Raw genomic sequence first — 24064 nt, 5'->3', positions numbered from 1 at the left:
AGGGAATTCAAATCAAAACCACACTGAGATACCACCTCACACCAGTTAGAATGGCAAAAATTGACAAGACAAGAAACAACAAATACTGGAGGAGTTGTGAGAAAGGGGAACCCTCTTACACTTTTGGTGGGAATGCAAGCTGGTACAGCCACTATGGAAAACAGTATGGAAGTTCATCAAAAAATTAAAAATAGAGCTACCCTATGACCCAGCAATTGCACTACTGAGTATTTACCCCAAAGATACAAATATAGTGAAAAGAAGGGCTATATGCACCCAGCGTTCATAGCAGCAATGTCCACAAAAGCCAAACAATGGAAGGAGTCGAGATGTCCTTCAACAGACGAATGGATAAAGAAGATGTGATCCATATATAATGGAATATTACTCAGCCATCAGAAAGGATGAATACCCAACTTTTGCATCAACATGGCTGGGACTGGAGGAGATTATGCTAAGTGAAATAAATCAAACAGACAAAGACAATTATCGTATGGTTTCGCTTATTTGTGGAACATAAGGAATAGCACAGAGGACATTAGGAGAAGGAAGGGAAAAATGAAGGTGGGTGGAAATTAGAGAAGGGAGACAAACCATGAGAGACTATGGACTCTGGGACTCAAACTGAAGGTTTTAGAGGGGAGAGGGGTGAAGGGATGGGTGAGCCCTGTGATGGGTATTAAACAGGGCACGTATTACATGGAACACTGGGTGTTTTAGGCAAACAATGAATCATGGAACACTACATCAAAAACTAATGACGTACTGTATGGTGACTAACATAACATTTAAAAAAAGAGAAAGGAATGAAGGGAGGAAAGAAAACACAGGGGGCCTGCCCAGACCAGTGATGTGGTGTGCCAAGAAGTGGGGGGTGGTGAGGAGCTGAACTCCCTGCAACCCAAAGAAGATTTGGAGGCAAAGGCTTGTGGGGGAGAGAAAGTAAGAACGAAAGATGCGGGCTCCTTGGATTGAGTTTCTACATTTAGTCCTCATTTTAAGCTGATGCCACACTATTTTCATTCCTATCACTTTATAATTTGTTGATACCTTCTTCTCCCTCACTGATTTTTTCCCCCAAATTTCCAGTGATGTTATTGTCCATCTACTTTTCCAAATACACGTTAGCCTTAAAAAAAAAAAAAAAAAGGAATTCTATAAAGTATATAGCATTTCTGACACATAAATATTGGAAGTATTTAATAAACTCTCCAAACTCACTGGACTAAGTTAATTGTAATCTTTACCCTATTTAGCTCTCTAGAAAGTTATAAAGCTGCCTAAATCTAAGTTGTCTAAAACAATAAGGGAAACGGTTATATGGCAAGATTGGAAAGAGGCATAGGTTTTATTATACAATTTTTTTACCAAGATTTTTGACTGAGAGATTTATTCCCAGATAAAAGATCATTCCCATTGTGTGGCCCTGATGTCCACACCTGGGATGTACCAGACAGGGCCATTTTGCAAATCTGTTTGCAGTAATGTCAGTATGGGAGGCACAAGGTAAACAGGAAGAAAATAAAGACACACTGGCTCTGCGGCTTGATATAAGTAACTTCATGAGGCTCCAAATCTCAGAATTTGTAATATCTCTACCCACAGATCCTTCACAATGGACAGGCTGGAAGAAGGTCTAAGTGAAGATAAAATTAAGTAAAAAATGGGAGCATCTGGATACATGCATTTAAGATGGATTTTTCTTCCTGTTACTGTTGAAATCATCCTTAGCTTATGATACTCAGCTGATTTAAAGGTAAAGATCTGAATTCTTTGCTTTGCTTTACTTTGCAATTCTCAGAAATGGCTCTCTGGGTATAAGGGTCTTGATTTATAGGTAAGCTTTTTTCCCTCATTGCTATATGACTGTAAGCAAAGAAACATGATTCAAGGCAATAATATGGTAAATTTAATCCATTTAATAAGAACTATGACAGGCTATCTTTTTTTGTTGAACAGAATTGTTAACCCATTCTAAATTTAGAACCCACTCTAGATTTCGTGTATATTTAAGTGTATGAGCCTTGATTAAGTGCTTGGATATTTGCAAAATTCTAACCGTGAGAAGGTTCAGAATATCTTTATTGAAGGGTAAAAGGTAGGATAGTAGGAACAACAAGGAATGAGTTAGTTAAGTGATTAATCAGCATTATTGTGTTTTCAAATACTGTGTGTTAAAGAAGTATGGAAATGACTTTTTCTTAGGTATTCCTTGGGATTGATGGTTCTATAAGAAAATAGTATAAATTATCATTGTGATGGATACAAAATGACTAATATCAAAGAGAACTCATGCAATTATCACAATTTCAATGCTTTGCACTTAAAAATAATGGAATTCTTTTTCTTTGCTCTAAACCCATCCAGATTATATACAACACGTGCTATCAAGAATGTCAATGAGCTAAGAAATGAATATTTCTTATTCCAGACAATTAACATTTTGAAAAACAACGTTTCAGTTTACCTAGACACTTTAATTTCTAGAGCAAAAGACAACATGTAAAATACCTACCATAAATACCCCTTGGGTCCAGAGTAACACCAGCATAACTTTCCTTTTTGATACCTTCTGGCTAAAAAGGCAGAAAACACTCAGTAAAGAATATAATTAAATTTAACTCCCTCAGTGAAGCCTTAATTTGTTCCCTGAATTTCAGCTGCCCCCTTCAAATGATGAAAAAATAAAATTAAATTCATATGACCTGAATTCTTGGATCAACTTGGACACTTTCCAATTGAAAAAAAAATTTAAAGGCAAAAATATGTTTAAATATTTATATTCACAAATGCAAGAATAAGATTTTCTGGCTACTTGCATAATAACCAGACCAAATACTTAAATAGAAGTTATCATAAGCCAGGAAATTGACCTAAATGCTTTGTATGTATTATCTTGTTTAACCTAAAAAAAATACTTCATGAAGTAGAAACTATTATTACTCCCATTTGGTAGATGAAGAAAATGGCACATAGAGAAATCAAGAAACTTATCCAATGTCACACTGCTAGCAAGTGGTGGAGCCAGGATTCAAACCCAGGCAGCCTGTCTCCTTAGTCTGTGCATGGAACTACCATGCAAGGATACATAGGACATGCCTTGTACAAAATAAGTCAGTATATGTCTACCGAAGTGATTGCGTGGCTAAAAACATAAGTCAGAGAATGAAGACCTAAGAAGACCCAGTTCTGTTATTAACTAATCATGTGACTCTTGGCAAGAACCTTAATCTTACTAGGATAACACGAAAACACTCAATAGACTATGTGGGTAAATAGTACTTAATAAATGATAATTTTCTTCCTTTTTTAGTCTCTTTACTTATTTGTAAATGAAACATTTTTTAGACTATAAATTCTAAACTATAAATGCCTGGACTGTGTCTTATCTATTGCTGGATCTCCAGTACCTGGCACAATGTCTGGCACATAGATTTCAAGACACGCCTTTTGAATGTGTTGGGGGAAAACCTTGGAAGGCTATATATCAAACTGTCAAAGTTGCCTATCTTTGGGTGTGGGAGTTATCAGTGATTTTAATTTTCTTCTCTGTAGCTTTTCATTATTCCATATGTTCTACAATCATGAAGTACCATTGTTTTATTTAAATTTTTAAAACATAATGTCAGACTGAAAGAAAAGTTATAAGAATCATACCAAAAACCTGAGATATCCTCTACTTTGTTTTCCCCAAATGTTAGCATTCTGTTATATTCATATTTATATTGTTTTTCTGTGTTCTTTTTCTGATCCACTTAATGATAAGCTGCTGACAACTTTTTTTCCAGACTGAAAGTAGTGTTTGTTACCATTCTTTTTCTTTCTTTTTTTAAATTTTAATTCCATTATAATCGATACGCAGTCAGGTGTACAATAGTGATTCAACAATTCCATACACTACTCAGTGCTCACCACGATAAGTATACTCTTAATCCCTTCCACCCATGAAAAAAGTGTTATTAAAAAGAATCAGAAAAAAAAGCACATTTTTCTTACCACCACTCGTAATGTTTTTACTAAGATTTCTTTTCCAAGTGAAGTCTCCAGTGAAAAGTTGATGTTGTGGAGGCCAGCTTCCAGAGGAAGCACGGTGAAGGTCACTGGATGACTGGAGGAAGCTTCTACTCTCTGGGACACACATCTGGAGGGACTGCTGCCCTGGTGGTTGATAGCTGGGCTTCCTGATGTACAGATTTCCTCCACAGCAGACATTTTAACACAGAACTGAAATATAACCAGTGAACCATTATATTAAAACACTTTATGATAAGGAAAGTGTGCCCTGACGTCGTTCGTCTGGATACAAAACTGTCCCTGAGTTTTTACAGGGTTAAATAACCCCTTAGATTCTAAGGCAGAGGAGCAAGCTCATGTTAGATTTTCAGACATACACACACAAGCTACTGTAGAGTTTAGCAACGTGAAGGGATGTCTGCCAAGTTTAGCCCTGGCTCTGAAATGTCTTATCTTCTTTGGATCATTACCTTCTAAATCAGGTGTGAAGTTTCTCAGGTTCTTTGTTCATGTTGTCATGTATCATCTGTTACATGGTCTCTTTACATGCTTGTACCTTAGGCGGTGGGAACCCCAGGCTTGGGCACTTTATGTGTCTTACTCCTCTTTGTATCTTTTAGCTTAGCCTTTGGTATTTAACAAACAATGATTTTAGGAAAGACTGAGAACTCCATCTCTTGGTGTTCAAGGCCCTGACCAATATGTCCCCACCTTACTTTTCCAATCTTGTCGCTTATTAATTCCCCATTTGTACTCCATTTTACAGCCAGACTTTGGCTCTAGGAAGATCTTGGTTCAAATCTTGGCTCTGCCTCTTACTGTATGATAAAATCAGGTCACATGATCTTTTTAACTACTCATTTTCTCATCTTTGTAATGCAGATAATAATAATAGTACCTACCTACTTTCGGTTAAAAATGAATATTTTTCATCTTCACTCCCAAATCTAGTGAACCGGCAGAATTAACTATATCCCAAAGCGTAAAATCATAGGATACAGAATAAATCAAGCAGGTAAACAAGAAAGAGTGCCAACATTCAAGGACTAATTTGAGGAATTTCTCAAAAACGAAGTGCTCCGTTTCCCTCTTAATTATCTCTTTGGGAAATACAACAACCTGGGTGGATGGGGCAGGAGTTAAAGAAGCCTACTGGGTTGCCCATTCCCCCAGGAGAAGAGTGGCTTGACAGAATTCCACATAAATTCATTACAAAAATTCCTAATAAGTTGGGAATAGAAAGGAATGTTTAAAACTGAATATCTTCAGTTTTCAAAAATAGAATATCAATTAAATAAGCCTACAGCAGCAGTTCTGTTTTCAGTGATGGCCAAGTAGATCCTGTTGGACACCGTTCTGCAAACACAACTATAAGCTCTTGACTACACACACACACACACACACACACACACACAACCTAAAGGTACTAGAAAGTGGAAGAGAAGGGAGCAGCTGGAAGGAAGGAATGATACTGGGTGAGATTCCTGTTGACTACAGTTTTTACCTGAGGGAAGGCCCCAGTAGTGCCCTGATGAGTGCCTAAGGCCCTGGCAGAAACTGCCATCTATGGGCTTGAAGAACCAGGAGACAGAATATTAAACAGCCACCAGAGCTGAAAAGTGAAGGCATTCCAAGTTCAGCATATAAAATTTACTTAAACCTGGCCAACCCTTGAACAACACCCAGCACAGATTCCATGCATCCAAACCAAGGCTTATAGAACAGAACAGAACAGAAATTTCAGGGTTTGGGCTTGAACTCAGACAAATGCCTGCTGAAAAACAAAAAAGAAGAATAGAAGATCTCCACAGGAACTTGATTGACTCCAGAGTCACTATAACATTTCACTAATAAGGTTCATGGTCTAATCCAAAATTACTGGGTAAAAAGAAATAGGAAAATGTGACCTATACTCAAGGAAAGCTAATTAAGAGGGATTAATTCTGAGATATCACAGATGTTCTTGTTTATTTTGATAAGATAAAATGATTGATAATTTAAAAATTAAACAAAATATGGCAGTGCAGTGAGACATATGGACATTAAAAGCCTGTTGAGTTACAATTGTGTCTTTGCAATTGGCAGTGCCTTGAGCAGCAGCACAAGGCAATGAAAGCACCACATTAGTGGTCTGTGTCACAACTACTCAACTTTGCCACGGATGATACCTATACAGATAAGTGTGGCAGCACACTTTATTTATGGACACTGAAATTTGAATTTCATATAATTTTCATGTGCCATGAAAATTTCTTTCTTTCAATCCTTAAAAAAAAAATGTAAAAACCATTCTTAGATTAAAGGCCATAAGGAGGCAGCAAGTCAGTTTGGGTCCATGGCCAATAGCTGGCCACTGATCTAATGAATAAAGCAAAAGGACAAAGAGATGTGAAAGATTCAGCATTGTCGATTTCCCTTACATTAATATATAACTTGAGGACAATATGTATCAAAATCCTCTCATAATTTTAACTAAATCCACAAGCAATTACTAGACACTTAAGAGTCTTAGAGAATTCAAAAACAGGGGCGCCTGGGAGGCTCTGTGGGTTAAAGCCTCTGCCTTCGGCTCAGGTCATGATTTCAGGGTCCTGGGATCGAGCCCACATCAGGCTCTCTGCTAGGCAGGGAGCCTGCTCCCTCCACCCCTGCCTGCCTCTCTGCCTACTTGTGATCTCTGTCTGTCAAATAAATAAATTTTTAAAATTAAATTAAAAAAAAGAATTCAAAAAATTTCAATTTCAACATATCTACATATTTTTGTTGCATCGAATTATGAGGGTGATCAATAGAAAATATTCAAGCATAAAATACATAACATTAAGAGAGAGAAATGGGAATATGTGTTCGCAGAGAAGAAGAATTGATATCTAATCTGTTGTTAATAACAGTTTATTTGGGCATTTTTAAATAGAATGTTATGGTATTTAGATTTTGCTGTATACATTTAAAGTTTGTTATAACCAATATTTAAATATTAACATTTTATGGTGAAAAACTTTAGATCCTAATTAAAAATGTGTCAATGGGGTACATAGTTCACCCCCCAATATTTAGAGCGTAGGTAAGCAAAACTTTTGGAAACCACTAAAATACTCATCTCTTAAGAACGAAATTAGAGCTTTTTAAAAAATATAGTTAGATTTTCAGACTCTAGTGAGCTCCCATATAAAGTTTTCAAGGGAAATCAGTCACCCTATTGTATAATACCCTTTAGCTGTGTGCTAACAAAAAGAAGACAAGTTGTCCAACCATGGTTAGAATTTTGATGCTTAACTGACTGAGCCACCCAGGTGGCCCTTGTATTCTTCTTTAAATTAGAGTTATAAGAAAATTTGTCTTGGGGCGCCTGGGTGGCTCAGTGGGTTAAGCCTCTGCTTTCGGCTCAGGTCATGATCTCAGAGTCCTGGGATCGAGCCCTGCATCGGGCTCTCTGCTCAGTGGGGAGCCTGCTTCCTCCTCTCTCTCTGCCTGCCTCTCTGCCTGCTTGTGATCTCTCTCTGTCAAATAAATAAATAAAATATTTTTAAAAAAAAAAGAAAGAAAATTTGTCTTAAGTCTTCCTCCTTTCTTTATCCCTTCATTGAGTAAAATTTTTGTTTTTTGTGTATGTGATAATTCCATTAATAGAATTCTTAAAAAATCAGAGAATTCTTTTTTTCCCATTTATTCAAACTTATAAGAAATACCTACTTACCCGTATATCAAACATTCTATAGTTGTAAACAGTTCCTTTCAATTGGATCTGCTCCCCTCGTACAACAGAATATGGTATATTCATTTCCAGGAAGACGTCTTTGAACACCCGTGCCTTGAGAGTATCAGCAACACATATACCTTTAGTCCAAAGTGAAAGCAAAATGGAGGCATATTAGGGAATTCTACAATGCCTTAATTAGTACTACTATACCTCACATTTGCTTTGCTTCAAGGAAGAAGGAATATTATATCATGTTCTTCTCTGTACTGTCATGTCCTTAAATTTTCTACTCATTGATGTCTATTTCAGTAATTATTGGTATTAATAGAAAGCTTCATTTGTCTAACAAAGATTTAATTCTACCTAAGGCATGAGAATGTTTATTACCTTAAGTACCAAATTTCTTTTTAGATACTCATTATTGACTCTATTTAATGGGTATAAAATTTTGATTGTGGGAACAAAGAATTTAAGTAAAAAACAAACAAAACCAACTCAAATGTTATTAATAAAATATCTGTACTAAATTGCCACAAAAGGGCATTCGCCCAGCAGAGAAGTCATACATTTGCTTCTAACTCTACTCAAACTCCAAGTCATGGAGAAAAATAAAGGATAATGGGACTTGACATCAGCATTAAAAAAATGATAGCTAACAGAAGAACAGGAGAAAAAATTAATATGGTCAAAAATATGTGCATATCCAAGTCTTTTTGTAATACATTAAAAAGGATATTTAACAAATGACACCACTTAAGTCCTGGGTGAACTATATAGATTATAACAACAACAAAAAAAACTAACTACATTTTGCTAATCAAATCATTCCTTAAATGAGTATATAACTTAAGCTTTCTTACCACTATCTGAAATGCCAACACCTTGAATTTCCCAGGTAGTTAGAGAATCAGGTAACACCAATTGCAGTTGGCTTCTGAAAGTTAAAATGTTAATATTCAAATATAGAGATTAGCCCAATTTACTACCATTCACTAATAGAATTTTTGCTTCACACTACTTTAGAAGAAAGAGAAAAAGCAGAACAAAATAAAGATATACCAGGAATTAAGGAAAAATCAAGCAAGAAAAATATACTCATTAACTCTCTTATGTGTTGAATGTTTTTAAATATTTCACTTTTATGATGAGAATTCAAATTCAGAAAGATACCTTTGAAACACTACAAATTCAAAACATAAAAAAAAAATTTATTGTGTGGTATGTTCTAAAATAGGGAAGCAAAGTCATGCATCTTAACATTGCTCCTAACAAAATCAATGTAACTAAAAATTTCTGATTAAGATTAAGCTAATATATTTATTTATTTCATTCAACAAACTGCTATTGTCCACCAGCTTTGTGTCAGGCATAGCACCAACACTGAGTATATAGCACTTACAAGATAAAATGCTGTTCTCAAGTAGTTTATAGTCTAGTAGAAGAAGCAGTTAAGTAAATAAATTGCAATTCACTGTAATAGTTGTACCAATGAAGCATTTAAAAAGTTCAGAGGCAGTGTGCATTGATTCAACACATTTATTTGAGTGCCTCTACAAGCTGGACATTATGCCAGGTCCTGAATATAAAATTTAACTGAATTTAGTCTTCATCCTGGAAGTATCATTTTAATATGGAAGAGAAGCAGGTAAATAGGCCATTATAATACCATATGTTACATGCAACATGGTTAATTGGGAGGGGTAATTAATCCAGTCACTGGCAGGGTTGGGAGAGTGGTGGGAAGGCTTACCAGAGGAAGTTCTAGCCAAAAGACAATGCCAGTTGAAATGGAGGAAGGACTAGAGGGGACAAGGGTAGGGATGAGGAGACCCATTTGAAGACCGATGCCCGGCTTGGGCCTCCGGGCTTATGCTGCACCTGGAAATCAATGTTTTGAATCCCCAGGAAAGGGTGATGCTCAGGGACTCAGCACTGTTCAGCCCTGTTTTCAGTGCCTGGGACAGAGTAGGCATTCTATAAAAATGTGTTGAATAATAGGAAAAGAACCTTTCTTCTTATTAATCAATATTTATTACGTAGTATAGGTATTTCAAGATAAAAATGGCTGCTTACTATATTTGATCAGTATAAGTATATTGTTCTCAGTAAAGCCTTACTGAAGTAGAAAGAAATTAAATGGAATAGCACCCTTCCTCACCAAGAGTTCATTAATCTTGTGCTGGAGCTAGCTACTAGAGCAAGCACACATTTAAAAAAGAAAAAAAAAAGTGAAACAAATAAAACAAAATTTGACCAAATGGTAATAGCATCTTAATCCTTAAACATTGGGAAATAGATAGCTTCCAGATTTTTGGCCATAACATTTGTATTTTCCCACATTTTCCAGAGGAATGTTAAAGTATAATACCTTTTGGAGACTTGATGAACTTCCCATAACCAGCTTTCTGGAAAATAGCTCCTTATTTCTGTCTTGGTTACTGGTAACAGGGTCTTTATATCTGGGAGGGAAAAGTATGTGTGATTATAGAAAAAACAACATGAATTTTACTTAGGACCAAATTTTAAAGCATGAACATTAAACTATAACTTGAGTAGTTTCTGAAAGGTCAATGAAATATTTTGTTTAGTGATTTCAAAATAGAACTTTAAAGACCTTGGTACTGACAAAACAAATAAAGCATAAAAATATCTTTAATGATTTGTTTCTTAAATTGCTAAATGCTTAGTGTTCCTGAGATTATAAAATACACGGATCAATCCATAAAGCTATTTGCATTTTTATGATTACAATAATTGTATTTATATTATAAAATAAGGGAGTTTTACCTGAGGGAAATTTATTTATATTTCCCTTAATAAAAATAGACAGAATTTCTGCTTCTGTCCAAGATCACTTATAGGAGTTACTCTTCTGCCTTAAAACACACATACACACTAAAAGCAAACAAACGAACAAACAAAAACCAAACCAAACCAAAAATCCCTAAAAACGAATCACACCATATAAGGCAATAGTTTTCAGACATTACAGCATAAGTGGCCCAGGGCTATGATTCCTGAGAGAATGGAGACAGGCTAGGTGAATCCTAGAATTGTCCAGGTTTACTGTCTGGAGGCAGTTTGCAGGCTGCAGAGCAGGGAGAGAAACTCATGCAGATCCTTGCAGAGTTGCAACACCTGTGGGAGTTTTGGGAGGTCAAATCATCTAGAACAAGGGACAGAGCAGAGTACCAGAGGTGGAAGGGAGTAGCAGAGATTTGGTTCTGTGCAGTGGAAGCAAACCAGATGAAAAATAGAACAAGGAAAGCATTCTTAGTAACATTCTAGTACATCCTATGTACTAGAATGAGTAACATTCTAGTACATCCTATGTACTAGAGTGTTTGTGAAAGTGCTTGTTGTAATAAGCAAAAAGCTGAAAACAACTTAAATATATCTAATAACACAGTTTTGACAAATGGCCATAAGAATTTATGTTTACAGAAATATATCTACTTGAATGGATGATATTTAAGACATGCCGTTAAGAGAGACAATCAGATTCTGAAACAGGAGATGTCAGTCTGCTTTTGTTCATTTTGTTTTGACTATACATAAATGAATGGAAGTCCTGAAAGTTCTGAAAACCTATTAGTGAGAGGTCTATAAATTCTGAAGGCATATTTTATGGTTGAAACAGAAAAAGATTTCATCCTCTATATAAGTACACCTAACCTTGTGCTAGGTTTAGAAATCTTTGGTTGGGTTTGACCAGTATAGGCATGAACAACATTTTTATTGGTTGTACTATCACAGAAACGTCAATTCTAGAACTCAAAGGCATACTGGAGATCATGTAGCTCAAGTTTCTTTCTTGAAAAATGAGGAGATTGAGGCTCAGAGAGGACATATAGTCATTTAAGTTTATAGAATGAGCTGGGTTTAAACTCATCTTGACTCTTGACATGGGTTTGTGAGCTCTGCTCTATACTATATGTACCTCTTTCGACAGCCAAAAACAATAACTGATTTCCTTCTGATGGGCATTTACAAGTCATCCTTTCTAATTTCCACTGTAAATAAAGCATTAAAAACTGCCCTTTTTAAAAAAATTTTTTTATTTTTTATAAACATATATTTTTATCCCCAGGGGTACAGGTCTGTGAATCGCCAGGTTTACACACTTCACAGCACTCACCAAAGCACATACCCTCCCCAATGTCCATAATCCCACCCCCCTTCTCCCAACCCCCCTCCCCCCAGCAACCCTCAGTTTGTTTTGTGAGATCAAGAGTCACCTATGGTTTGTCTCCCTCCCAATCCCATCCTGTTTCATTTATTCTTCTCCTACCCCCTTAAGCCCCCATGTTGCATCACCACTTCCTCATATCAGGGAGATCATATGATAGTTGTCTTTCTCTGCTTGACTTATTTCACTAAGCATGATACGCTCTAGTTCCATCCATGTTGTCGCAAATGGCAAGATTTCATTTCTTTTGATGGCTGCATAGTATACACAATGGAATACTATGCAAAAACTGCCCTTTTTTTTTTTTTATCAGCACAAAATTACACAAGATGCCCCAACTGGGGCTGAATTCTGATTTTAAAAATGTCAAACTTACGCAGTCTTCCCAACTGGATGTCTTTGTGAGACTCTTTGTCACGGATCTGACTGGCGATGATACAACAATCCTTGAAAATCTTGACGCATCTGGGGCCTATCTTAATCCGGGCAGCGCGCCGCTCACAGGTCTCATCATAGTTAAGATGGGCTCCGTCATAGCAACATTTCCTTAATATGGCATGTTTATGTTTAGCAGCTGCAATGGTAATGATGCAAACGTCCTTGATTATGCATGGAGTCATAACACCTCTGGCTCAGGAGGGACCTCGAGAGGTACTTGGTTCTACTGCCACACGACCCCCCTGCCCCACAAGAGCCATGGCTAGGTGAATGACCAGGTGTTCTGGGATGGCTGCTCTAGGAATGGGGAGAATGTGGCCCCAGCAGGTAGATCATTTTCATTCACACTAAATGGTTAGAGAGCTTCTGGCGACTACGCTAAATACTGTTGAAACGGGCACCTTGGGTTCAGTACACTTTGAGCAAAATAAGTTAACTGAGAAGCCTTCAAATATTTCAAGATAGCTATCAGCGCTATACAAGTGTTTCCTTCTTGAAGTTACAGATCCTATTTTAAATATTTTTTCTTATGTGATGTGATTTGTAGACCATCACTAGTGGCATCATCGTTTATGAGAAGTGCTCTAATTACTCAGTGTCTTCCTTTTAATATCATTAGAACTTAGAACAAAGGTTAAAATTAAAATAACTCACATATGAATGGGGGAAGAAATTATTATTACTTGAAGCATGATTATTAGTTGAACTCAGGTGACTGACTTCCAGTTCAATGTTCTTCCTATTTTAACATTGCCAATGATCATATTTCTACGTAAATATTTGTTTACAAATAATTTCTATTAGACTAATTTCCCAAAGAACAATTCAAAATACTACTCGCTGTTAAATCTAGAATATAAGAAATAGGTTTCCAGGTACATTCCAAAGATAATCGAATCATGGATTTTGTCAGAATAAAATGGAGGAATATAATTCTAGTTGTTGAATGAAGTCTGTAGAAAGGAAATGTTTGTAACATATAAAAGTTAATCTTTTAGATTTTAGAAACAGAAATAATACTTATTTTCTTCCGATTGAAATTATAGCAAACGAAGTATTAGATTTATTTGGATTAATCTTTCTGAAGAGGTAAGCTAGACATCTGTACATAACTTTATTTTCATCTATTCTATTTAGATTAAGGAAAATTACATAATAATTAGTTCTTTATAGCTTTTGAATAATAGGATCATAACCTTTTCACAATCACATGAAATTTTAGAGTACCTTCCTCTTCTATTTTCTTTTGCAGCATTCGTTTTGGCCTGATAATATCTTCACAAGGCTTATCTGTTAAAAAAAAAGGGGGGGGGAAGGAGATAAAATCTCAAGAAAATTCCATGAAGTTATTCAAGTACATAAAACATTCACAAGTCATTCATTTTATTCATGAGAGCCTGTTTTCAACTAGGCACGGTGTACCACACATCTTAATATGTATTGTTTTATCTTGGAGGAGCTCACAATCAAGGGTCATCTATAGAGTCTGACTTGTTTGATTTGAGTTTGGTTTTAAATCCTCCAATGTTTTTGATCCACTGATTATAGAGAAATATCCAAGCATTTAAAGTAAGCAAAGTTTTTGTTGGGTACGCTATTTTTATTATTTGTTCTTTGTGCTATAATATTATGGGTAATAGGTCAAATATAATTATGAGCAATTCTAAAGCCACAGAAAGATCATGATTAAGATGCAGTCCTTGTCCTTAAAGGGCTCACAGTGCAGTGGCTGAGACAAGATACATAACTGCACGCAAGAATGTGCCGTGATGCGTTACACACTGCTTGCTGTGCTGCTTGTAAACAGAGCTGGTCCCTACGGTATTCTCCTGTGTAAGGAGGAGGGAATGATCAGTTCTGCATGGGGAAGAGGCCTGATAAGAGGAGGTGATTCTTTCACCAGCTTCTTCAGACCAATATAAGGGAAATTATATTTCCTTATATATAATTAAGGATATATGTAATTAAGTGAGTGGCACTATACTATTGTACTCCTTTAGGCCTTTCCCCATCAGGAAGGATTTCCACAATAGGATATCACTATTTCCTGATGGGGAAAGGCCTAAAGATATACAAAAGTATAGTGCCACCCAAAAGGCCACCAAGCATGGTACCACCATACTTGGTTCTGGACAGCTTAAATGCAAGGTAGGGTAGATCAAGATGAAAGATAGCTGGAGAGAGCTGGGGAGAAGATCATGGAAGACTCTGAGAACTACACTGGAAACTGTACTTTATCTTAATGGTCAGTAAAACATTTTGTACTGGGAAGTTATGTAGTCATGTCTCTCTAAGATCCTCGTAGGGAATATTATGGAAGAGAATTACATAAACGATGTCCAGGAGGAAAATGTAAATTTCAGTAATCAATTTGAAGAGCAAACAAAAAATGCTAAACATTTTACCATTTTCTTGGGTGTCATCTGCATTTGCGTTGGTGAGGAAGGTGAGTCCAGCTAAACGGAAAACATCTGCATTGTTCTGGCCACCACCTGCTCCACAGCCCAGGTCACTTGCCTCTAAGGTTTGAAACACCTGTCCAAAGGTTATGAGCTAATTTAATAATTCTTAGGAATTCACTAAAGGCAACATGTTAAGTCTATTTAGATGTATAAATCATTCCTCTGAAGTTGTCACATGGTTATAACAAATCAGATCACTCATTTGTCAAATGGTCAAAGACCAAATTTCCAACTTCATTACTTTAGTTTGATCTTTCATATTTGTCAACACATACTTACTGAAAATTAAAACAAGAACTAAGGTCTAAGTTTTGGTGAGAGTTATTTTGTGCACAGAATGCAGAGTTTCAATATAACATAAATAAGACATAAATAAATAAGTAAATAAATAAGTACATGGATTAGTGAATTACCAGACAAAATAATTCTTAAGTTGCTAAAGAAAAAAAAGGAGCACGACCTCTTATGTTTTGGGGAGAGAAACTCTGGGTTCTACATGGGTGACAACTTGTTCAGAGAAGCTTATTCCAGTTTTAATTTTGATCCCCAATTTTTTTTCTTTTCTGACTGTTTTTAACTGTACAGTTTTTTCTTACTTATTCAAAGAGATTCAAGCCTAGATAATAGTAGCAGGGCCTAAGGGAGATATATGGGAATTTAAGGAAATTGAATAATTTTTACATTCTTTTGTGCCACAGATTTTAAAGGGAGTAAAAAAAAAAACAAGTAGGCTGCCAGGGGCGCCTGGGTTCCTCAGTCATTAAGTGTCTGCCTTAGGCTCAGGTCATGATCTCAGGGTCCTGGGATTAAGCCCGCATAGGGCTCCCTCCTCAGTGGGGGAACCTGCTTCTCCCTCTCCCTCTGCCTGCCGCTCTACCTACTTGTGCTCTTTCTCTATCTCTCTGTCAAATAAATAAATAAAATGTTAGAAAAAAAAAAAGTAGGCTGCCTATCCAGGCTTCTCTTGCACTGCTACTATAAAGTCCCCAGCTCTTCTTTTTTTTTTTTTTAAGATTTTATTTATTTATTTGACAGAGAGAGATCACAAGTAGGCAGAGAGGCAGGCAGAGAGAGAGAGAGAGAGGAGGAAGCAGACTCCCTGCCGAGCAGAGAGCCCGATGTGGGACTCGATCCCAGGACCCTGAGATCATGACCTGAGCCGAAGGCAGTGGCTTAACCCACTGAGCCACCCAGGCACCCCTCCCCAGCTCTTCTATATCAAAACTCTCCCAATCGATGGCACTTTTGTCCCATGAATATAATTGCCATCATGGTCATATGTTTTTAAAGTGCTTAACTCTATACTTGGAAAAACAAAAAAGGATAAATCTATGCTTTAGGAACTGACAAGGAGATGGCTTAACTTTCTAAGAACCACTGTTTTGCATATATTACAGAAAAGCAGGCCTGGTCTTTCCGTAATTTTTCCCCACAACCTACCCTAGGCCATACTTTGTGAAGCATTGCACAGTCACCCATGCACCAGCAACCAAGGCCAAGCACTACTTAACTCTTTCCAGAGGCTTCTTGGCTCTCCTTTGGACTCCATATATAGCACAGTCCACTGCTGATAGAGCCACCCAGGAATTTGACTCTGTTGCCATATCAAGAGATACATGTTGGCCTGGAGAATATGCACCTGCTTTTGGAGAGAGATGAACCTAAAAGATCATTTGAAAAAGAAAAGTTCATTTGCGTGAGACAAACCTTCACAAGTAGTTACATTTACAGTCTCCTTTACACAGAAGAAAATTTGATAGTGACTCACAATTTGTGACTCACCTGGAGTTGGTTGCCACACTTTTCTTCAATATTCAACCAGACGGAGTCGGACACTAACTCTGCTGTCTGCTCTCCTGTGACAATGTAATAGACCAGGAGACGGGCAGAAGGAACCATGTCTTGTGTCACTGGAATGTTTATGTTTTGGTAAGTTGAATCTAGAAGTTTCTCCCTTGTGCCAAAGTGAACAATTTTGCCCCTGGATAAAATCTAAAAATAAAACAGCAGTAGTAACTATTAAAAACAAAGTATTTGCTTCAGGATGGAGCTTGGAACTGGAGCAGAAATTACATTAAAGAAAAAGAAAGTTAACAAGCATAAGCCCATTATGTGTCAGGACCTTTTATGTTTACTTAATTCCTTTCTTTCTCATAAGAACCAGGGCATGAATATTACCCCAATTGTGCAGAGAGATAAAGAGACTGGAGCTCAGAAATTAACTAAATGTCATACTGATTTTGCTCAAAATCACATAACTAGGAAATCAGAGAGCTAATATTTAACCCCAAATCTATGTAAAGTCAGCACACTGTTGCTAAAATCTTTTTCATTTTATTGATTAAAAAAAATTGATGAGTAAGAGGAGTACATATTATTTAGGAATTAAGTTTTAAAGCCAGAGATTAGGTTCTAAACTGGAGGCATATGGTTTAAAAAAAAAAAAAAAAAGGTTACAATTGAAGCCAAAATGTCCTCAAAGGTCGCTTAAATTGTCCTTGGACAGCAGGACTTCATACATGGTTTTGTTACACAGTCCCTATACAGGTCCCATAACTCTTCATCAGTCACTATGACATCTGTGCTCCTCATTTATTTTTTAATTTCTTCCTCAAAAATGTTGAAAAAGCCTTCACCATCTGTTTGACCTGGCCATCAGAATAACATATCCCATTTCTTTGACAATTGTTAGGAAGCCCTTAACCTTTTTCTTACCTTCTGTCCTACCTTCCTACCTTCAGCCTTGATTTGTTACCGTTGTTTAATATAAGCAAAGTAATTGGGATGCTGCTGAACTATAGAATTGGAGTAGGAATCATATGACTCAACTCTTAAGAGCAGGATTTGGGGCCCCCTTGTATGCCAATGAAAAGTACATATTAGAAATAGGTCTAGGCATGTATCTTTGGCCATGAACTAGGGCAGAAGTAACGTGAGAACTTAACCAGGCTCTCTCTACGGAGTAATTAGTCTCTCCTTAGTGAAAGGCATATCAGACAAGGAGTCAGAGGTTCCCAATTCAAATCGAAATCTTCCTTTTCCAAGCTGAGTGACCACAGTAAACCTCTTAACCTGTCTGTTCCTCAGTTTCATCATCTAGGAAATGGTCATGAAATCATGGCTCATCTCAGAGGTTTTTGAAAAGCTGATTATCAAATTTGATTATGTTCCTGGAAGTGCTTTGTAAAAACAAATGTGAGGGATCATTCTCATGTTCCTCTGTTAACAAAGAGAGATATTCAGGTAGGGGAATAGACAGATGTAAATCTATCATTACTGTACTTACCAAGTAATTATAGTGAGTTATTTTGTCAATGTATGGACTTCTGGGGGTAACAATAATATTCAGATATCCTCCCACTTGCAAAGCTTTATAGTTGTCAATCCAGTCAATATAAAGGTAACTTTGGCTAAGAGATGAATATGTTACTGCTTGGTAATCTCTGCTGGCCTGATTTTCTTCTGGAAGGTCTGGGTCATCAGTCCTGACCTGAAAAGAAAATTTCAAGAAGATATGTGGACTGTTACGAAATATTTTCTATGAAAAATACCTTTTAAATTTCTTTCTTTGCCTTATAAATTTCTAAATTTCACAACACCAATACTAAAGGAAAAAAAGACTCCATTACTTCACTGTTTGTACAGCTGTGGTATCAACTAACTTTACCAGACTCCGGACAATAATTGGAATAATATGGGATTATGAGCTATAGTAGGAAAGTCTGGTGAATGGAAGAGGGAGAGATGCTCCCAGAAAAAATATTAGCACCCTTCCTGAAACGTCATGGCAATCTGGGGACTCCTCTTCTTATGGGTTGGCAGGGTAAGAGAAGGGTAGTTGTAGGAAGGTCTTGAGGACTGGGGACAAGAGTTGTAAATGAACATCACACAGACTCTCTGGTCCAGTTTTAATGTGAAGTGGTGGCACAGAGGTATATTTATAAATATGGAATAGGACAGGAATGATATCTTGGCAGCAGTGTCTACTTTTGACAACAAAAGGAGTACTAGCTCATGCTCTGGAGTGAGATAGGCATTGGTTTGCCTCCCAGGGCCTCCATTTGTTAACTCTGGAGAAGTTATTTAATCACAAGAGAGGTTACTAGTCCCCTCTCTTTCCCCAGATGCAAAATAACAGAGTATGTTCTCTAACTTATGGAGCTAACTGGGTGGTAAATGTGTTCTACACAAATCTCTCAATATTCCGTAAGTGCTCAGCAGATGACAGTGAATGCGTGCGTGCTGCAGTCATTGATGTGCATTATCAACTTACTCATTTTTTATTTGGGATTGGGAACTTAAACTGGGAATTTTCTGGGAGAGAAGCCTATTAACTGAGCTCGAAGTTAGAGTGGTTTATGCAGCTAGGAAAAAAGGAGGCTTCTGGGCATAAAAACAGACACATAGACCAGGGGAACAGAGTAGAGAACCCAGATATGGACCCTCAACTCTATGGTCAAATAATCTTCGACAAAACAGGAAAAAATATACAGTGGATAAAAGACAGTCTCTTCAATAAATGGTGCTGGGAAAACTGGACAGCTATATGTAGAAGAATGAAACTTGACCATTCTCTTACACCATACACAAAGATAAACTCAAAATGGATAAAAGACCTCAACGTGAGACAGGAATCCATCAGAAACCTAGAGGAGAACATAGGCAGTAACCTCTTCGATATCAGCCACAGCAACTTCTTTCAAGATATGTCTCCAAAGGCAAAGGAAAGAAAAGCGAAGATGAACTTTTGGGACTTCATCAAAATCAAAAGCTTCTGCACAGCAAAGGAAACAGTCAACAAAACAAAGAGGCAACCCACTGAATGGGAGAAGAAATTTGCAAATGACAGTACAGACAAAAGGTTGATATCCAGGATCTATAAAGAACTCCTCAAACTCAACACACACAAAACAGACAATCATATTAAAAAATGGGCAGAAGATATGAACAGATACTTCTCCAATGAAGACATTCAAATGGCTATCAGACACATGAAAAAATGTTCATCATCACTAGCCATCAGGGAGATTCAAATTAAAATCACATTGAGATACCACCTTATACCAGTTAGAATGGCCAAAATTAGCAAGACAGGAAACAACATGTGTTGGAGAGGATGTGGAGAAAGGGGAACCCTCTTACACTGTTGGTGGGAATGCAAGTTGGTGCAGCCACTTTGGAAAACAGTGTGGAGATTCCTCAAGAAATTAAAAATAGAGCTTCCCTATGACTCTGCAATTGCACTACTGGGTATTTACCCCAAAGATGCAGATGGAGTGAAAAGAAGGGCCATCTGTACCCCAATGTTTATAGCAGCAATGGCCACGATTGCCAAACTGTGGAAAGAACCAAGATGCCCTTCAACGGACAAATGGATAAGGAAGATGTGGTCCATATACACTATGGAGTATTATGCCTCCATCAGAAAGGACGAATACCCAACTTTTGTAGCAACATGGACAGGACTGGGAGAGATTATGCTGAGTGAAATAAATCAGCAGAGAGAGAATCAATTATCATATGATTTCACTTATTTGTGGAGCATAAGAAATAGCATGGAGGACAAGGGGAGATGGAGAGGAGAAGGGAGTTGAGGGAAATTGGAAGGGAAGGTGAACCATGAGAGACTATGGACTCTGAAAAACAATCTGAGGGTTTTGAAGGGAAGAGGGGTGGGAGATTGGGGGTACCAGGTGGTGGGTATTAGAGAGGGCACAGATTGCATGGAGCACTGGGTGTGGTGCAAAAACAATGAATACTGTTACGCTGAAAAGAAAAAAAAAAGGAGATTTCTCTGTTTGACCCTTTTGTGTCCCTGAAAAAAGATAAAAAGTCCAGGTGAAGGGGAGACTATTTCTACCACTGGCTTCCACTGATGTACCTATTCTGAAGCTTCTAGATTCTAATGAAGACTTACTAACATAAGAGAAAATAATTCCCCACTAAAAAATGATAGATCAATCTTCCTCAAGGACCATTCAACGGATTATCATATTGTCTCTGGTTCTTATGTTTTTGGATGCAAAATTGTGAATCTGTACTCTGGACTCACATTTAAAATCTGCCACATCTGTTGGGCACTCTAGCCAAAACACACAGTCAAAAGCACACGCTGTCCTAGAAATTCAACAGGAGAATTCAGCTTACGTTAAACTCGAGCACCGTTGCTCCAGATGGAAGATTAAGCACAAATGATGCTACTCCATTACTGGAACGTGTTACTTCTTTCTTTGGCTCCAAGTCAGACATCTCTTGGTTTACATCAAAGGTGTGTGCACTCAGGGTCACCGGGACCCCTCCTACCAACTGGTCCAGCGAATCCTTAACCTGCACCTGTTTGTCAGAATAGTCCAAATCCATTTCAGCGCTCATCACTACTTTTTTAAAAAGCAGAACAATTCTGAAATAATTTTTATTCTTCCCCACAAAAGTATGAATCATTCATGTTTACTTTAGTAAAGAGAAGCATATTCTTAGCTTGGAGGAAGGTTTGGTTCCATTTAGTTATGTCATTTTCTAATGGATTCCCTGTATGTCAAGCAGACTCAGGACATAAATATCTTTCTACTAAGTCTATTAAGTAGATGTGATAAGGTCTTCCGCTACCTAACTTCTGTGACACTTCAGTGTGTTTAGAACTGGATAAAGGAGAAAAACAAGGCAATCACATTTGGAAATCATTTTCTTAGACACGACAAACAATAAATTCATCTTTTTTTTCCTCCTAACCTCTCTCTACCTCTCATTGCCATCCATGTGGCCACACATAATTTCAACAAAGATATGCTTTATGTTATTTTATTTTTTATATGTGATAGAAAATATAGAAAATATTTTAAAATAATATAGATATATTCAATATAATACTATTATATTTGTGGCATTTTATTATATATTATTATGTATTATCATATGTACCCTATAATAACATATACTGTAACATGTTTATACTAATGAAAGAAGCTACAAGCATGTCCAAAGCTTGCCTTAGCTTGGCAAATCTTTTCTTCTTAAAAGCTAGTGGCCAGGGTGCCTGGGTGGCTCAGTGGGTTAAGCTGCTGCCTTCAGCTCAGGTCATGACCTCAGGGTCCTGGGATCAAGTGCCACATCGGGCTCTCTGCTCAGCAGGGAGCCTGCTTCCCTCTCTCTCTCTCTGCCTGCCTTGTGATCTCTCTCTCTGTCAAATAAATAAATAAATAAAATCTTAAAAAAAAAAAAAAGCCAGTGGCCATTTAAGTCACTCTCTTAAGACAGTAAGTGTTAAGTACATTTTAATTATACCAAAGTTGATTTTTAAAAGCAAAACATTTTAAAAATTAATTTATCTTATTAAATAGATCAGATAATTTGCCATCATAAAGAGAGAGCCTGAGGCTAAAAGTACAAATAAAGTAATATTTACATCTTTATCATTAGACATCACGTGGAGAATGCCCTTATCATAAAATGTACTTTTAACCTCCACTCATTAGTCTCCTAAAATTCATCATAAAAAAGCAGACACCAATTTAAAGTTAATAAAACACATTTTACTCTAAAGCTATATAATAGTTGTTAAAAGCAACACATTTTTAAAGAATAAAAAAATAAAACACTCTGTTCTAGCTTCCTAAGTTAAAGTAGGAAACAAAAATTTCCATCTTAAAAATATAATATAACATGTATTACATATAACAAAATATATGGCAGTAAATAAAATATAATTAGAAAGTCAAATGAATGTATTAACACTATACTGTGAGCATTTTAAAAAAGGAAAAGGGGAGGGAGGTGAGAAAATATTAAAAGGGAAGGAGGATGAAGAAGAAAAAAAAAAAAAAAGACAAAGAACAGAGAGAACAGACAGGCAAGGACCCAGGGAGCCAAAATGGAAAGAATGGAGAATGGTACGGATAGAGGACATGAGACAGAGTTACTGCCAAGGACCACAGGAGCAGACTGAAAAGCACAGGAAGGCAAAAAAAGATGACACCGGAAGTAAAAAAATGGTGAGAGAAAGGGGTTTTATTTTCAAGGAATGATATTCCTGTTTTAAGACTTCTGAAGAATATGTCACCAAATAATTTTAAATGTTAATGTTTTTTTAAAACTACAGACTTGTGGTGTTTTATTTACATATAATTTAATGCAATGCTTTCTAAGGGAATGCCTAAAGATTGCTCTAAGCATTGAAATCACTCCTGAGGCTGAAGCTGGCCTGCATTTTCCTACCTCCCCTCTACATTCACAACCAATCCCCGCTCCAAAAACCAACAGGTGAGTTTTCTCTGTGATTCCCTCTTCCAGCATCCCTTCCCTGTTTGACACCCTCAGGGTTTTTGTAAACAGAAAAAGATAACTATATTTAGCAATATTCTTTCATTTACCTTGATAGAATATGGAATCCCAGGCTTCAAGAAAAGAGGAGTAGCAACCAAATTCAGTTTGTAGGGAGAGAGGACATATTTGATGCCAGGAATTTCAGCCTCTTCAGAAAATCCACCTAAAGAAATGACATGCATCACATTGAGGATTATACCACTCGGTATGGGGATCTAGTTTAACTGTGCATGTCTCCATAGACTTATTCATTCACGGGCCCCATTCCTGCATTCATTCATCAGGAGTAAGTAGGACCTGGGTCTTGGTTCAAAGGAACAGTGCAGAGAAAATTTTAGACCTCGGGAATTTCCAAAGCCTTACATCCAAGGCTTGTGTGTAGAGTCACCCCTTGTGGAAGGAGACTCCAGGATTGGACTGAGGAGGAGTGTGTGGAAGGGACACCACTTTTTGTTAGTGACCTGAGTTTCAGTTGAATATGTACAAGGGGTTATGGAGAGAAGGAAAGGACTAGACAACTAAGCTTTACAGGGTTTCACCTATAGAGCACATGATACAGACAGAACTGGATAAGACAGAAGAAGAGTGCTTGAGGTAACGGGAGCCCTGAGAGTTCACTAGCAGGAGCCCAGTAACGCACAAAGCTCCAGTATCCCTAAACTCCTTTCCAGTATTCATCCCTAACACTTCTCTCTCTATATATATCCTATACTTTAGCCAACTGGATAATCAACTGGATAATCTCAAAGATCAAGTCTTGCCTTCTACCTTTGGTACATGCCCTCTATGGAGGGTGTCCCATTTCTCTCCCATCTACCATCCTTGCCTCAAAACCCTACTCATCCTCCAAGGCTGTCTTCAGGACACAGTCACCTGGGAACTCACCTTCCTCTGGAGATCAGTAGCATCAAGTACTTTGCTTATTAGAGCACAAAGAGAATT

General features: G+C 37.2%; 1 protein-coding gene across 2 annotated transcripts in view; it reads right to left on the bottom strand.

The window, feature by feature from the left end:
- The window catches only part of C5 (complement C5), a 105833-nt gene that overhangs the window by 39252 nt on the left and 42517 nt on the right, over positions 1-24064 (bottom strand). For both annotated transcript variants that reach the window (XM_032308555.1, XM_032308554.1), the window contains 13 exons: positions 23170-23285; positions 20951-21136; positions 18090-18293; positions 16586-16795; positions 16315-16464; positions 14747-14876; positions 13569-13631; positions 12280-12477; positions 10083-10173; positions 8575-8648; positions 7712-7851; positions 3997-4224; positions 2516-2576 (listed from right to left, as the gene is read on the bottom strand). In XM_032308555.1, the coding sequence (XP_032164446.1) occupies positions 2516-2576; positions 3997-4224; positions 7712-7851; positions 8575-8648; positions 10083-10173; positions 12280-12477; positions 13569-13631; positions 14747-14876; positions 16315-16464; positions 16586-16795; positions 18090-18293; positions 20951-21136; positions 23170-23285 (1851 nt within the window). The remainder of the gene's footprint in view (positions 1-2515; positions 2577-3996; positions 4225-7711; positions 7852-8574; positions 8649-10082; positions 10174-12279; positions 12478-13568; positions 13632-14746; positions 14877-16314; positions 16465-16585; positions 16796-18089; positions 18294-20950; positions 21137-23169; positions 23286-24064) is intronic.

The sequence above is a fragment of the Mustela erminea genome, chromosome 12, assembly GCF_009829155.1.
Source record: "Mustela erminea isolate mMusErm1 chromosome 12, mMusErm1.Pri, whole genome shotgun sequence".
In the NCBI taxonomy this organism is placed as follows: Eukaryota; Metazoa; Chordata; class Mammalia; order Carnivora; family Mustelidae; genus Mustela; species Mustela erminea.
Note: the sequence above shows the minus strand (reverse complement) of the source record. Positions and strands in the feature narration are given on the sequence as shown.